The sequence below is a fragment of the Coffea arabica genome, chromosome 9c, assembly GCF_036785885.1.
Source record: "Coffea arabica cultivar ET-39 chromosome 9c, Coffea Arabica ET-39 HiFi, whole genome shotgun sequence".
NCBI lineage: Eukaryota > Viridiplantae > Streptophyta > Magnoliopsida > Gentianales > Rubiaceae > Coffea > Coffea arabica.
The window spans coordinates 37,100,679-37,117,878 of NC_092326.1; the positions used below are offsets into that span (position 1 = coordinate 37,100,679).

A 17,200-nucleotide genomic window follows, 5' to 3' on the forward strand; every position below is an offset into this window, starting at 1 on the left:
TAAATGCTTTGACCACGTAACTTTTGTTGTTTACAGTTTGTACTTGTGAACTGTTGAATGGATCTAGAGGTATCATCAAAAGCATAGGCCGTATAATCTTTTTCAATATTACTTTTAGTGAGGAGATTTGGGTCTATGTAGTGTTCATAAGGTTGTCAAATGAATCTTATATTGGTTTGGAGGTTAACCCTGGGCATCTCCTTTATTAATTGTGTTCGCAGAAAGTTAAACAACCAACGTGCTTCAGAGTGTTTATACACAGACGGTGTAAAAGATAAATTTTTTGTAGGAGAAATTTAAGGCATTTTATTTATAAAAGCATCATCTTGTTGTTTTGATTCCTCAGTACACTGGTTTTTGTAATTGGATTCTTCATCCCGTGTGATTTGAAAGTAAACTTTGGCCAGCATAAATTGCCTCTGCAGTCGTAGCGGATTGCTGAAGAACTTCAGTCTTTTGGTCGAATGAGAATTCCTTTTATGACCAGTCCTCTCTTCCACCCCCCACCCTCATATTCATACATTGAACACTCCATATTCCCATCATTCTCTGGCAACGTCTCAAATTCTCCTGCTAGGATTTCTATCCACTTTCCCCTAGGTTTTTCCATCATATTTTCTTTGTGTTCCTGTCTGCTTCCATCTGCTAGAATGAGTCTGAAGTTCACTGGAATTCCCCATCCATAAGCAGGATCTTTTAACATAAGAACAAATACAACCTGATAGAGAGTTCTTGGTGTGAGATTGACCGTGTTGAACCATCCATGAATTTCCAGCCAGCAAACGTTCAGCAGCTCTGCAGCCACTAGAGTCACATCACTGCAAAATAGGAAGCAGCACTAGTAATCAGTTTATAGTCCAGAAGCATCAGTCTGTAAAACATGATAAATCTGTTATTGGTTGTGTTTTTGGCATATCTGGTTTTTGAATTTTGATTGTGCATAACAAATGGCATGGCTTTTGGTGACTAACCGTTTACTCGAAAAGATTCTTTCCAAGAAGTGTTAAACTTCATAACTATTCTACAAAAATTATGACTTTCATCTCTTAGTTTATTATTCGATTTCTGATGCAACGTGTCGTTGTTCTTTGTTTACCCCAGTTCTTGGTCCTGCTAATAATAAATAAGGACTATTAGGGTACTGGATGGAGCTAGACACAGTTAGCAGACTTCTTGTTTTGTCTGCTAACTATGCTTCTCGGTAGCTACCTGGATTCTTTTATGAAGGGCCAGTGCCAGCAGGATCTGTCTTCAGCCCAGGTTATTGAAAGATTTCTTGCATATAGCATGAAGCAGTTCTTCTTAGAGGTCCTATCAATCCAATACTTCTGCATTACATAAAAGTCTCTGGTAAAAACTATTCTTGCATAATTAAGTTCATATTTTATGAAAAATAAAATGAAAGAAATGGTGATGATAGCTCTGTTTGGAATTTTTAATTCACTTGGCTACCCAACAGGATTTCAGACTCAGTAGGATGCATTACTTTGAATACTACTAAATCTGTAAACCGTGTGGATGTTTGCAGATACCTACTAAAATTTGTGAATGTGTTGAAAAACAGAATCACTTGCCTTCTTTTTTTGGTTTAAGAATACTCCTGCATATAGCTGATCATAGAGCTTCTCAGTAGACGACTTGTCAACCGGTGCATCAGCATCTTTGAGAATCTCTTCGTGATTGTGAGGAAGCTTAAGTTCTGTGGCAGTCTCCTGAATTGCCCCAGACTCATTATTGTTGATCTGTGGAGTGCATGGAGGGGTTTCCTTTCTGTGTTCTTCAGTAGGCTGTGATACCTCATCTTGTGACCACTCTGCCCCCATTTCGTTCTAAAGGAAGTCTTTGGGGAGCCTTGTTTATGCTGCAGGTAGCAGCGCTTATATTCTGCAAGCATGATTGCTTTGTTAAAGGTTGATATATTCTCTTTTAGTGGACCTCGAATCTCAAGCTAGGAAGCACACATTCTTGATGGCTACAAGTTGCATGCTGGGCTTCACGTGAATGTCGGTTTTTTACGAATCTTTTAGTAGAAGATTATTCTTCTCCTGATAACTAACGGCTATAATCAAGACATTCAGATTGCCTACTTTTTGTAAAGTTATTCTCAGCCATTGAAAAGTTTAGAAAAGGTAGTAGTATTCTTCTTGCATTAGCAGGCAGAGGATGAGCGCCTGCTGCCTATGCTCCTTTGCTATCTTTAAATGGGAAATTTGCCAAAAAAAAGCAAAAGGCCAAACGACTTAAATAAAACAAAGAAAATGATCAGCATCCCAGAAAAAAAGAAGTATAAAGGAGAAGGCATGTACTCATTACAATGGAAATGAAATTGATCTTTAATCCTAGAAATGTTGCTTCCCATAGGGGACAAAAAAAAAAAGAAAAGGGAACAACTCAATATGTTGCCAAAAAAGCAAAATGGATAAAGAATTGGTTAGATGCCCTGGAAGCAGCAAGGTAGGATGTCTGGAAACCATAACCACAGCACTTGATTTTTTCAAGCATGCGCATACACAAATATTGAGATGGTGTCCGGCTTCACCCGAGGATAAACAAATAAACACATTCCAAGGCCTTGGAAGAGAAGGAACGACTGCAACATAGCTCAATATTCCTCAAATCTTATCCATTTCCTTCTCTCCAAAAAAGGAAAAAATGATGATAAGAACAATAGTAAAGACTCTTATTTATTGCTGCTCTGTGGCAGGAGGGTTGTCTGGTTTAACTTTGACCCCTCCAAGTACCATGCCACCCTTCCACCAATCAGTTTCCACTTCAAACATTCCAAACTCAACGGTAGTGATTAGAACTTCATCGTTAACAACAAAGGGTTTACCACCAGGTATCTCATGCCACTGATCAGGTTGCTTCTTGTAGGTCTCCAGTATGATGAGCTCAGTAGACATGATCTCCTGAGTATTTTTGAACTTCACCATAAATTTGACATCGGCCGTATGCCACCCAAATGCACCAGGCAAGAACTTTACTACATAGTATAGTCTATAGGTGGTGTGCACGGCCAAGTTCAAGCATGGAATGTCCAACATTCCAGTCACTTCAAACCAGTTCACTTGATCGAGTAATACAGCTTGCTCAAAGCCAACTGACCTGTAAGCAAGATGAGATTAATTCCATTTTAGTCATATGGTCAGGTATACCAGGTAAAGGCAGTAATATACAAGTCAAAAAAGATTACATGCATGAGGTATACTCTACAGATTTGGGCCATCAAACTAGCTTAAGTAGGACTAGTTTGACAACAAGCATGACTTAGTTGTTAAAATGTTTCGTCTGTAACCAAGAGGTTACGGGTTTGAATCATCATAAGATAAATGAAGAACTATTATTGATTCTCTTTTAATAATAATAATAAAAACTAGGACTAGTCTAGCAGAATAGTCTCCTGTACACAGAAATGGCTAAGCATCAATTAAGAAATTGTCAGGACTTAACATTTTACCTATTTTCGTCTTCGCCAAGCGTAATCCATCGCCAGTAACGATGGTCTCTTCCCCATGCGATGTTCAAAGCTTGGACCGGAATACTAAATGATCCTGCAGAATCTGGCCCTTCTATGAAAGACGGATCCTATCAGTACAGAAGTATACAAGTCAGAAAGGGTCTTCTTTACACTGTTTCTTAAGTCGTTGATCAATTGCTGGATTTGTCTGGACATAGAAAATGCATTTTTACGTTTGAAAAGGAACTAAACACGGGGAAATTAGACACTGAACTTTGCAGTTTCACTTACCCTTTTCCAGTGAGGACTGAAATGGTCGTTTCTTTGCCCAATCTCCATCTTCTGCTGCTGATTGAATCACCAAAAGTTGTAACCAAAAATAGTTATGTACCCGATTGTAGAGGGAGGAGAACTTCCTTAGAACACCAGAATTAGCGAACTTCTCCCTTAATGATGGAGTTTACTTGAAGTGGTGAAAAGACAGTGGTCTTGTTAGAAAAGTCATTACCAGACAGAAAGAAAAGTCCCATCAGGGACATCTGATATAATTAAAAAAAGACCGAAAGAAAGGAAGTCATCAAAGTCGCCAATCTCTTTCATACGCTTCATTCTTCAGGAGACCTACCATTTTTAGAATACAGAATTTAGATGTGATATTGCAGTCATAAAAACATTAGAATTTGCCATGTGCCTCCCAAATTTTGATGAAGAATCATCTCACGTACCATCAAGACACAAAGGATTACTGTGCACACGCATTTATAAATTCTGGTGTACACTAAAATATATGATAGACTGTGTTGTCCACTAAGTCTATGATAAACTGTCCACTAAAATATATGCAATTTACAATTACATATGATGATCCTATATGGTTGTGAGATGATCTATCTGTAAATCAAGATTTACAACATGCCATCTTACACCATCTCATGGCAGTAATGATCTGTCCAACCTTAATTGAGAATTAACCTTTGTGGTGGTCCATTTGATGGTGTTTTTGCTTTCACTTTCGCTTTTGCTTTTCTCTGTTCACATTCTATTATTCTGTCCGTACACTTAATTAAATCTAATTAATTAAAAAAGTTAGTCTAGCATATTGTTGTAAAAAAGTTTATGGATTTGATACAATGTTGAACATGATTAGATGAATCGTTTAATGGATTGGAAGATACTATTCTTAGGTAGAGATGATTAGATACGTAATTAAATCCAAGTAATTAAGAAAATTTAGTCTAGCATATTGTTGTAAAAGTTTACTGGATTTGATACAATGTTGAACATGATTAGATGAATCGTTTAAGGGGTTAGAAGATTATATTATTAGGTAGTTATTGAGACATTATTGAGAATGATCGAATCAACTTCTCTAAGCCTATTCCTTATGCTTCTGAGCTTGAAATTTTAGCTCTATTGCATTCTCATTTAGTCATGTGATTGGATATCTCTATCCCAAGTTTAATATAAGATGATTTTTTTGCAAACTATTTGGACGAGAGGATCACGAAGTTTAATAATTTCAATCTCAACTAATTTGCTGACAGAAAAAGAAAAGAAAAGAAAAGCAAGTGGGCTAATGCAACTTCTTGCATTTACTCCTTTATCATTTGTGTAATCTTCAATTTCTGGGTGCTACAAACCTCTAATTTCGACCATATAAAATATTGTACCGTCCAAGAACATTTTTTCTTTCTTCCATTTTTGGCTATGCTCAGAATGTATAGAAATGGAACCACTTATTAGAAATTTGGAATGCAGCCTTGACATATGCATTCAAGAGGATACTTTTTCACCTTTTTCTATGTTAGAAGTGGACTTACATTGGACAAAAAAAGTGCTGTATATGTCCATTTTGATATTCTTAATATCTCAATGGAGAGGGTTCTTAATATTCTTAACTTCCTCCTATTTGGGCTAAAAATGAAAAAATGTCATTGTCTACAACATATCATTTCAGCTAAGTCAAGTAATCAAGTGTGTAAATCAACAAACAGAAGCAAGATGCATAAACTTAACTATGTACAAAACAATCTTGGCTCATGAATAACAACAATATATATCCTGGTGATATGCCTCAAGTTATATATACGTGAAAATTTGGATCACTTTGGAGGTTGCTTGCAATAATATTTGCATTCACAAATGTTGCCTCTGCATGTGCCCTTACCACTTGGTTTTGTTGAACATTTTTGTGTGCATTTTTTTGGCTGACATTTGTTGGTGTAAATCTTCTCATGACAGATATGCTCTGGAATTGTTATGCAACTAACAACTTCAACTCCTAAGCCTGCAAATGGAGTTGAATATATGAAGTTCAGTAGATGTGTTTTTGCAGTTTATCTCTCTAGTTGTAACTTCACACATAGTATAAGATGCTTAATTCTTCCCCAAAGAAAAAAAAATGATAAAGCTCATAAAGTGAAAGTATTAGAGGTAGATAATATGGATTAGGATCCTGTTTAATTAAATTGGTTGACTTTATTCATGAAAAATATTGATTTACGCCGGCTAAACTTCTCCATTTGATTCAACACAGTAGCGTTTAAAAATAATTTTCACTAAATTTGAGCAAAGAAGTACAGTAAAATGTAATTGCAACGTTGAGTTCTAATGCATTCTCAAACCACAAACAAGCAATAGATGATGCAGGGAATTATATGATCAATGCCGCATAATATTTCGTATGGTATTTTTCAATTTTTTTTTATTTTTTCACAGACGACAACAATATAAAACTATATCAACAAAATGTCTACAAAGTAGAGACGAATTGGTTAAATCAGTTTAAGCCAAGTGTGATATTCAAATGGTAAATTCAACTCAATTAGAATTACAAGTATGAAAATTTCAAAATTCCAATATAATTCCAACTTTTTACTTTATGAAGTAAGAAATCGAGGTTCCCAAAGCTAAGATCTTGCTCATTTGACAAATTATTTGGTAATTGAAACTAGGACATAGTTATTTTATGGATTAAGGGAGATAACTCTTTAGTCTATCATTAATTTTGATAATTCTTTGTGCGAATGCAGGGCATGGACGGTTATCAGTGACAACTATCCAAAACAGTGTAATATTTTTTAAACAAATTGTAACTACTTCTTAATTGTTCGTATATGTTTACAATAGGAGCGTGACATTTTGTTACTATTTATGTGGACCCTTTGCATAATAATTGTGTGTATATTATAAAGTTTTACAAGTAATTCGCAGGAAGTGTTTAGAATATATTACATCGCTCTAGATGGTTGTCACTGACAATCGTTCGTATCCCGAATCCTCTTATATGGTTGGTTTTTAAGGATAAAATTCTTAATTTTTTTTGTCCCTCCATACCCGTCCATCCTCAACTATTACCTCTAAAATTCGAATTATGCATCTACATAGAAAACTCTACCAGCCATTCCCTGACCCTTGTCAAACCAACAGATTACTATCCACATATGTGATGCTCGATTTCTAATATCTGATATAACTTTGAAGGCACCATTACAGCACAAAAGAAGCATATGCGACTAATCCCAAGACACAAGACTGAACTGCTATTCCGAAAAATGCAGACAAAGAAACGATCAAATGAAAACTAATTTTTCAAGAATTCCTTGCTAGCGCTTTTGAGTAATATATAGCAAAGTTCCGTCTAAGTGCCATATTGAAATTTCAAATCAAAATGCAGATTGTTAAAACAGATGTACCTGAAGAGATTATAAGCAACGTTGCCAGTAGGATGGTTGACCAAAATAGATTCATTTTGAATCGAAGTTTGCAAGTGGGAAAATGAAACTCCAGCTCTCAGAAACGATCAAGCATAGAGGTTCCACTTTTACACAAGGTGCAGAAACTCAAATAGATATAATCAACAGGTATAAAGAGAGTGCAAATCTAATTGCATCCCTGAAATTAGTAAAGAAAAAAATGACGCCAAATGCATATAATTAGTACCAGATTGAGGGGTGAACCTCATTGTTTCAAATATGTTTACATCATAAAAATAGTTACTAGTTTTGCTTTGGGAGAGAATCACATTTATTGTCAAGTATGAAAAAGTGGATGGCGTGTCACAAAGAACAAATGTTTTAGAATAGCTTGAACGTTCATTTTGCACATATGCTTTTCTTTGCAAGTAATCCTGACTGGAAAGAATTTGCCACTGAAGTTAGTTAACGGAATCAAGTCTCTGGCCAAGTGAATTCTCTCTCAAAACGGTTATGCTTTCTGAAAGAATAAATTTTGGTCTAATGGGTGATCAAACAATTCCTTCATAAATATACATACACTACCATGAAAAATTGGAAGCACGTAACTTTTATATCCAGTAAGCATATAAAAATTAGGTGAAAAACCCTATAAACTTTCTTTAAGTTGCAAATTGTGCTGTTAATGAACTGAAATGCTTTCAAATTTGTAAACTATAATTACTAAAAATTTGACTGCCGCGTAGTCGAGCTCCCTAAATACTATCGAGTCGATTCTAAGGATCAAATTAAGTATTTAATCGAATTTAAGATCGAACTTGAGTCAGGTAAATTGTTCAAATTTATGCTCCTTTAGACTCATTTACGCCTCAAAATACTTTTAAATTATATGTTACAGCACTGTATACATTGTACTATATATTTTTTGTGTTGTACTTAAATTGAGTTTTCCATGCAAGGAATTTGACGATTAAAAGTTATTAATATCCCTAGATTCAATTAAGTTGCCAAAATGCCCTCTTTTTTTTCTTTCTCTTCACCTCTTTAGTAAATTTAGATATCTTAATGACTTTTTACTCATTAACTCCTAGCATCCATGAGTTGGTTCAAGTACATCCCGTCAAATTGATTGTTCGAGGATGCATGGTGCTGAAAATTTAGTTTAAGGGGCTCTTGTAAACCAAAGAAAGTTCATAGGGCTACTTTGCAATTGCCAAGTTGGAAAAACTTTTTATTTTTTCCTGTTGTTTCTTTTTTATTTTTTCCCTTAATAAAGGTTGGTGATGCTTTGGATAGACATCACCGACTCACAATCTTTTACTCAGAACGGCTAACAAGTGCACAATTTGCAATATATAACATAAGCGGCTATAATTAATTATCACATATTTACTTACTGTTGTTGTCATTATCACATATTAATTATCATCAACTCTAAGTATCTACAATGGATAATATTCTAATCTTCGCATAATAAGAAACTTTTCAATTTCTTTTATTTTGAATTTTTTTTGTTCTTTAGTAGCATATCCAAAACTTAAATCTATCTTTAAATGTTCGAATCTATAGTTTTCATCTATAATTATAACAGATTTTTTTTAATTACCTATAGATGCTGTTCCTATAATCATAGTTAATAACCCATGTACTACTTTTTTTTTCTCATTAATTCCACAAGAATGTCGTAGATTGCACATATTAGAACGTTAAGTACATTTTCTTACTTCTTAATCAGAGACTAATCAACTTGCTTATAGCAAGTATTATCAACCGTGAATAATGCATATGTGTGCTTTTATATGCCTTTAATACATTTTAGCTGCCAACCCTTTCTTAAACACAGAAATAAACATTATATTTCAAAATCTTTTTCCTTTCTTTCATTCTCTTTTTTAGAAATAACCAAATGGATAAGCAATGCCTAGAAGGAAATTTATTGACAGCATTAACTATTCAATGCCTAGGAGGAAATTTGTTAACAACATTAACTATTCTCTTAATTCGCATTGATTGATTCTGTTTAAGAAGATATATGTACACTGCCCACCAGAATTGAGCAACCAACTGTTCTCTACACTCGATCGCCAACTTTGTCTCAATTATGTGATCTTAGAACTTAGGCCACTCCAAGGATACATTGCTTTTTTTTCCTCTTTTTTTTTTTTTGGTACTGTAAGAAATATCATCATCAAAAATAATAAAACTTAATTTTCTTGATGAAGGTTGGTAATGTAGGATAATTAATATCTTAGACATTACCAACTTACCATGTATATTAGTCACAAATGGCTTATTTTTTCATGTAATTAATTTTGTAACGTATTCGATATATGGCAATGTAATTGTTAATTACCATATATTTATTTTTTTTCTTGTATATTAGTATAGTGGCAGTAGTGTCAATTCTGATGCGGATTCATAATTATTTATCCTAAATATTTCTGCTGCTCCTATTAATGCTCAATCTTTAGCTATAAATTCCTTTGTCACTATCTTTCATTTCATCCCCCATTAAAAAAAAACGAAAAATAAAATCAAATACACCACACTTATGTCATTTTTCTATAAATTGATCACAAATGATGAAGGAAGATGCCTTGTGAGTTGGAAAAACCTCTATTTCTAAACCAGGTCTATCATAAGTTTAACCATCCACAGCTTTGTTCCTACTTATGCACCATATTTAGCCATGAATTCCATCCTTCTTACACCGTGCCAATGACTGAATAAAAGAGCAATACCTAAAATTGATATTGCTTCTGTTCATTCATAAACCAAAACTCAATTTCTTTTCAGCAAATTGATCAAGAAAACATGGTGAACGGTCAGTGTGTGCTTTGTGATCTGGGGAAACCTCCATTTCTACACCATGTCTATCACAATAACAACTATTTGCAACTTTGCACATCTTGTTTACTCAACGTGTATCGTGGAGCCTATTGTCCAATTTGTTTCCAAGTCTATGAACCAGAAAATCCCAACCCCTCTTCAGATCTAGTCAATTGCTATTGCTGCCCGGCAATCACTCATCTCTCCTGCATTAATTCTGGAGCAGCCGCAACCTCAACCTCCATCTCTATAACCATCCGGGGGGTCCCATACATATGCCGTTCTTGTGCTGATCCAAATTTCAATTTTTTCAATCTTGGTGCAGATGAGAAAACTAAAATGTTAATGATTGATCGGCATTTCGCAAATCAGCTGATAGCTGCATCGGTGATTTCTGAGCGGACGATGAAGGAGGCTGCTGAATTACACAGGCGTTGGGCTGAGATGAAGGCTGAGGAGGCTTTGCAGGCTCGAAAGGAAGCGAAGCTAGCTATAGAATTCTTGGCACAGATGACTTCCCAGTTCAATGTGTCAAATAATAGTGAAGATGCACCAATTATCTCAATTTCAAGTTCATCTTCTGAGTTCAATGAGTCAGATGATAGCGTAGATGCACCAATTTACACAATTTCAAGTTCGTCTTCTCAGTTCAATGAGTCAGATAGTAGTGTAAATGGACCAAGTGAGTCAATTCCAAGTTCATCACATAGCAGAGAAAGTAAAAACCGAAGATCGGACTAGAAGTAGAAAGCGTTACATTGACAAAAACATAGCGTATAAGTTATAGAATTGGTCCATTTTCATGGTGTTAGAATGAGGGTTTGATTATATTTTCCCTTCTGTTCTCTTTCCCCTCTTCAAAATGTTGTCCGCAAGATTAAGAAAGATTGTTAATTCTCTTCCCCCTCTTTAAAATGTTGATTTGTTTGGGTGTTATGCAGTTCTTTTTCATCATCGTTTGAAAGATTTTTGAACTTTTTTCTAACAAGTATATTGTATCTTCTACAATTAGATCGATAAAGATTAAATCTGTAGTCATGACATCAACATTTTCATTTATATTGCAAGACAAACATTTTCATTTACCAAATATATTGCATCTTTTTCATCATCTATAGTAAAAGTTGAATTTCATGAGTAAATCAATACAAACTATTATAAAGAATTTTCAAGGTACAATATATTACTAGTATCCAATAGAATATTTAAGTTGTAGATTTAATATTGATAAATAGTAAAAGAAGTGCAACAAAAATAAAAAAGTAGTACTCTCATTAAATTATAGTACTTGTACTTTCAAATTAAGTTCCATTTGGATTGGTCTTTTTTGAAAAATTTCAATTTCATATACAATGTTACAGTAATACACAAACAAAAATAATTTTAAAAATTCCAAAACCAATCTCAAAAACACAAAAAAATAACCTCAAAAATAATTTTATCTACAGTAAAAGTTTTTCACCTATATTGTTATAGTAAAATATTTCAAAAATATCCCTAAAAACAGCTAATCCAAACGGTATAATAAGAAGTACTAAAATATTGTACTACCCAATCTGGTACTTGTATTAATAGTTAAAAGAAAAAGCCAACATGGAAGCGATGAGAGGATACGTCGTAGTTAGGGGTGTTCATGGATCAGACAATCAATCCATTTGCAATTTAGTTGACTCTAAGTGCATGTACCAGTTCAGCAAAATTGCATTATACCTTAACCCAATTCAACCGGTTAATTAGTGATCGATTAATCGGTGGGATAGGATTAAGTATTTAGTGTAACCTATTGTTTTTCTATTTATAGGAATAAAAAAAGAATTAGATTAACAAATCAAATAGTGCAACATTTTTCCAAATCAATAAGAGTATTTAATCATAACTCTAAAAAATTATCAACAATATAGAAAATCAATACACATTAGATATTAAAGCACTAAATATTTTGAATATTTGTTTTCATCCATTTCTAGAAAGCTATCAATTTATTTTTTTAATGAGTTACTCCACAACCAAACATGTAAGTTTTAAAAATTGAAAACAAAATAATTACTAGAGTGATGAAGTTGATAGAATCTATGAGAAATGAAAAGAAGTTTTGAAAAAGGACAAAGCAAAAAAAAAAAAGAAGCACCAGAAATGCAGTTAGTAGCGATGTATATAGGAAGTGAACAAGGTAAATGGGAGATAGGTTTAGGTAGATAAGTTTATAAGTTTTAAAAATAAAATATATAATGGTCTTCCTTACTCAAATATTATTAGTAAATGACTAAAAAATTATGAGTTGAGATTTGGGTACTGATTATCCTAACCAACCCTACGTGCCTACACATATGCAGGTTGTTTTAGGTAATCACGATGTTTGAAAATTGAAAACCACATTCTAACCTAATTTTTTTTTTTTTTATGTAGGTTTGGGTAATCTAATTGTTTTAAAAATTGTGAGTTAGTTACCCTATTTTATAGTTTGGATCAATTAGATTTTCTCGGTTACTCGCTTTTTCGGTTCTTTTTTAACACCCCTAGCTGTAGTAATGGATTGTTATATGTAGAAATAGTTAGATGCAATGTGTGAATTGTCTAATGGGTACAAAAAATTTTGAGTAAAATTTCAAAAGGTAAGATTTTTTCGAAATCAATTCTAAAGAAGTAGTGTTATTCAAATATCTTCCGAAAGGGTAAAAAACGCATTTAGTGAACATGTTTCCATAAAAACTGCATTAACAAAATGTATTCTTTTATTTGTCTACATATTTTTACTCACTGAATGCATTATATCAAAAGTTAGTAATGGATTGCCATAAATAGTTAGACACATTGCATAAATTGTATAAAGGGTACGGAAAATTCAAGTAAATTAAAAGGTAAGACTTTTGCAAAATCAATTCCAAAGGAGCATTGTTATTCAAATCTCTTCATAAATTTTGCATATATGTCATGTATCCAGTTATGATAGTGTATACACTATCAGTGTATATAAGATTAACTCAGTCTTTTTTCTTAGAAAACATGTTTACTAAATGCGTTGTTTAAAAGATGCAGTCACTGAATGCATCGTATCAAAGGTTTCATTATTTGGGAGCTCTTTTAAACACTATCATTGTTTCAGAATTACCTTGAAAAATTTAGATCATACAAAGATAATTAACTACGAAAAAAGTTTTGATCAATTTCAAATTGTTCAAAATTTTCTTATGTACTAATTGACAATAGTATAAAACGTTGGCTATATCCTACTTATTTTGATAAAGTTTTGTTTATATATGGATTATTTTTGATAAAGTTTTGTTTATATATGGGTTATTAAAAGTGCTTCCTGTTGAAAGGCTCAATAGGTTTTAACATTGACTTTTCCAGGACTTTCTTCTTGTTATGTGCCAAAAAAAAAAAAAAAAAAAGAGTTTTGTTGCCAAAATTGCTCTGTAGGACAATACAATCAAATCACATAACACATATTTCAAAAGAAATCAAAATACAAAACACAAAATTGCTTATTCTTTTAACATACCTTCCCACAGTGGAAGTGGTAATCCAAAAAATCATATATTAGTTACTGGCTACATACATAAATTTTCTAGTTTAGAAAATTTTGAACTAACTAAGATTCCGTAAATAAAACTCCTCTAGTTAATGTCAAAAATACTAAAAAGTTGAAGTTATCAAAAGCAAATACAACCGATTGAATCATCAAAAGTTTATCCGACACAAAGTATGCAAGCTTAAATTGTTACAGGAAACTCCTGAAAATTTAAATCAAGAAAAGAGTTAAAAAAAAACATAGCTCCAATAGGATTAAATTGAAAGGCAGCAAATGAAAATTTCCAGTGATGCAATATAGTTCCCTCACCTAAAATTTTATGTTGAGTAAATAGCAATACAAAATCATTAACCACAAACCTTACAACCAAATTACGAAACAAAATAAACAAACAAGTGTAAAGACTACCTATGGAACCTTAAACTAACTAAACAAGGAAAAACAAACTGATTCCCGTCCATAACTCTATAAACTCACAATTTTAACTATTCCATACTTTTAGAGAACTAATTTATTAGACAAAGAAAAACAATGTATAATAAAAAGTATCCTCTTTTCTCTAGATCCTCATCCACGCCATGATATTGATATTAAAATCTAGATTAACCATTATTCTATTTAGAGTCAAGGAGGTTTTGGTCTAACAGTTAAAGTTAAGGTTTTAGAATTTAGATACTCTTGGGTTCAAATCTCCCTTCCCCACAACTTAAATTCTATCCTTTCTCTATTAGAGTTTTTTTTTTAAATATTATTCCAGCATAGATTTAATATTCAAAGTAAATCATACAAAAATTTTGATTTGGAAATCAAGCGAAAAATAACAATAATACTTGTTGAATAGCGCTTTTAACAGGGACATTAGGGACAACAACCACGCCTTTAATATCAAGGAACAAGGACAGACTAATAGACGTATTTCCCCAGCTGTTCATTCACAAAATCTACAATCCTAGTCAACACGCTCTAGATGCTGAAAAAATTTTCTCCTACCACAGCAAAACTAACATAAAGTACTAAGGGAAGAGCAAGGTAAAAAACTGAAAATAAAAAAACTTAATAAAACTACTGAGCATAAGAGAGAAATAGAAGAGAATAAGACGATAAGTATTGTAATTGTTAAGCAAAAGAAGATAGAAAAATTTGTCATCGGTGGAAACCATAGTAGTAGGGTAAGACTTAATTTACAACGATTAATGCTCATTAAACAATTTTATTAAATTACAAAAAAAAACCTGGTAGAAATCATATCGCACAACTGAAACCCAACAGCTTATTATGGCAAATAAATAAATTGTAGGATAAGGAAGAAGAAGAAGAATTGAAGTAACGGTTGTAAAAATACCCCAAACCATACAGTCGAAGTTTGAAATATGAGTTTGACTAAAACTCATCCGTATAATACAGTATAGAGATTTCTAATAAATAATGGTGTTTATGAATTATTTTATTAATTGATATATATATATATATATATATACACATATATGTATGTTAAACATATTCAAGTGGCGTAAATTACTTTGAAGGTCCTTAAATATTTGCAAAATGTTCTCCTTAGTCCTTTTTTTCTCAAAAGAAGTTCTATTTAGTTTTAAACTCTTTAAAAAGTCCATGGACTCTCAAAGTTTGTAAGAAATTAATTTAGTCCCTTGATATTAGTATATAGTTATAACCTCAAATTCTTTCTTTGATGTGAAATAACCATCAAAGAGCAATTACAATAGTTCAAAGTAAAAGAACCGTGGATATGGAATATTAGACACTTAGAATTTTTTTTATCAAGGGATGGATGGAATTTAAGGAACGAGGAGAGATTTGAAATCTAAAACCTTTAAATCCTGCAATTTTAACCTTAACCGTTAGATCAAAATCTCGTTGACTAGATCTTTAGGAGTTCTTTCAATGTCAAATAATTTTTTTTTAATATCAATTTGTTCATCATACAATCTTAGTAATGGATTTGTAAGTTGCAATTGCACGTGATTTAATTTTTTTTGTTTACTTTTGTTATTTGTTATTTACAACGTGTATATAGTTACTTAGGTCCAATTTGTTCGAGTTCTTTGGTATATTATAGATATCTTTTTATCTTGTGACGGGTATTTTACATACGTACAAGTTAAAAAATCGAATTACACCCGTTCACTGCAAGTATACAGATCAACTAGTAGTTTAGGGTATATATCGGGTCAATCCCACAGGGAAGAGTGAACAATTACCGGTATTATTAAAGCTTCTTTATTATTTAGACTATCAATGAATTATAACAAATTTAACCTACTGAAATTATACAAAATAACAAATAAAAGCTCCTTAGGTTGTGGTATCCCTAACTACTCATGCAAGTGCTATATTTAGATCATTGAGTACTACATCTAAGCTAATTATGGTGTAATTTCCTTAAACATGTGAAACCTACTTTCGTAGTGAATCAACTATACTCATAACTAATCCATACCTATTTTCATGGTTATGAAATTAGCTACAAGTTCATTTCTTCAATGAAATTACATGAAATGAATCACTAAAAACCACATAAGTGCACCTCTACTTTCGTGAGTGTACTCCCTATGTTTAGCACTTCTTGAACTAGTGTTAAATCTCAATTTTCATTGCAGAAACAACACCTTAGATAATCACAATTAATGGTACCAGATTAATCATGATTTAAGAAGCCAAAGTGCTAAATAACTTGCTCAAATCATAGCAATCAAATAACCAAATAATAAACACTAACAATCATAGAAAGTTCAACCAAACCCAAGGCTTAAACTTTAAAAACACATATTACACACGAAATCCAGAACTTGTATATTAACTAAACTTGGAATCAAATACAAAAGATAAAGAGTTTGGAAGGAATACAACCCTTGTCACATGAGCTTTCTTCCTTGCCTTCTTCATCCTCCATCTTCATCCTAATCTAGATAATAAACAAGAATGGTTGAACTATACTACTCTATACTAAGCTAAACTAATACTAGGAAGATGAAAGAGCTACATTTCTGCAGACTCCAAGCTTCTCCCGTATGTCTCTCTATCTCTTACTCTATCATCTCCCTCTTTTCATTTTGCAATGAATTTGGCTATTTAATGATGAAAGGTTGGTCAAGAAATGATGTTTTCAACTCCCTTTTACAGCTGGGAATGTTTCTCACATGTCTAGCATCCCATGTGAGTTGGTGGAGGTGAAATTGAGTTTTACGCGTATAAAGCAGCCTTTTCTGACCAGTGATCCGAGCTGCTACAGTGCCTCGGATCCGTATGGATCCGAGCTCGGATCCACTAACCCAGAAACAGCCGAGCGTTCGGATGAATAGTGGATCCGAGTGTGGATCACTTGCTCTGTTTTTGGCCCAACTTCAACCGATCTTTTCTTGATGTTAGAGGCTGAACCAGCTCATGTGTAAAACATGAAAGTTGTAGCCTTTTGAGTTATCTTTCCAATGCATCAAGAATCACCTCATTTGGATCTGTGTAGGCTGAGATATGACTGAAATACCCTTGTCTGCTTATTGCCCTGTTTCAGCTTCGACCAACAGAAATTAGCTAATGTAATTCGGCTTTTTGATTTTTAAAACCTTCAAACTGGATTCGGATGTCTTCACCAAAGTTGTAGATCTATCTCTTATCTTCAAATGGGTTCAAGAATCATCCCAATCCGATCATTGTAACTCAAGTTATAGC

The 17,200-nt window shown here is 33.0% G+C and overlaps 2 protein-coding genes and 1 long non-coding RNA gene across 3 annotated transcripts; all 3 read right to left on the reverse strand.

Annotated features, from left to right (window-relative positions):
- Nucleotides 1-279: 279 nt before the first annotated feature.
- LOC113707882 (lectin) lies at nt 280-1,872 on the reverse strand. The gene is made up of 3 exons (XM_027230265.2): nt 1,575-1,872; nt 1,210-1,328; nt 280-818 (listed from the first exon to the last, which is right to left on the reverse strand). Exons 1-3 carry the CDS (start codon nt 1,821-1,823, stop codon nt 449-451), a joined length of 738 nt encoding a protein of 245 aa, XP_027086066.1. The 5' UTR covers nt 1,824-1,872; the 3' UTR covers nt 280-448.
- A 415-nt stretch (nt 1,873-2,287) lies between these two features.
- Nucleotides 2,288-4,166, reverse strand: LOC113708098 (uncharacterized protein PHLOEM PROTEIN 2-LIKE A4-like). The gene is made up of 3 exons (XM_027230570.2): nt 3,749-4,166; nt 3,458-3,585; nt 2,288-3,105 (listed from the first exon to the last, which is right to left on the reverse strand). Exons 1-3 carry the CDS (start codon nt 3,794-3,796, stop codon nt 2,685-2,687), a joined length of 597 nt encoding a protein of 198 aa, XP_027086371.1. The 5' UTR covers nt 3,797-4,166; the 3' UTR covers nt 2,288-2,684.
- A 1,269-nt stretch (nt 4,167-5,435) lies between these two features.
- LOC140014446 (uncharacterized) lies at nt 5,436-7,473 on the reverse strand. The gene is made up of 2 exons (XR_011821207.1): nt 7,153-7,473; nt 5,436-5,744 (listed from the first exon to the last, which is right to left on the reverse strand). It is a non-coding gene; the product is annotated as an uncharacterized lncRNA (long non-coding RNA).
- Between the last annotated feature and the right edge of the window lie 9,727 nt (nt 7,474-17,200).

Coding starts and splice junctions, on each gene's coding strand:
- LOC113707882 (XM_027230265.2), bottom strand. CDS start 1,823: ATGGGGGCAGAGTGGTCACAAGATGAGGTATCACAGCCTACTGAAGAA. Junction 1,329..1,574: donor TCTTAAACCAAAAAAAGAAG/GCAAGTGATTCT, acceptor TATGTAATGCAG/AAGTATTGGATTGATAGGAC. Junction 819..1,209: donor CCCTTCATAAAAGAATCCAG/GTAGCTACCGAG, acceptor CCTATTTTGCAG/TGATGTGACTCTAGTGGCTG.
- LOC113708098 (XM_027230570.2), bottom strand. CDS start 3,796: ATGGAGATTGGGCAAAGAAACGACCATTTCAGTCCTCACTGGAAAAGG. Junction 3,586..3,748: donor TCAGTCCTCACTGGAAAAGG/GTAAGTGAAACT, acceptor CTGTACTGATAG/GATCCGTCTTTCATAGAAGG. Junction 3,106..3,457: donor CTTGGCGAAGACGAAAATAG/GTAAAATGTTAA, acceptor TCTTGCTTACAG/GTCAGTTGGCTTTGAGCAAG.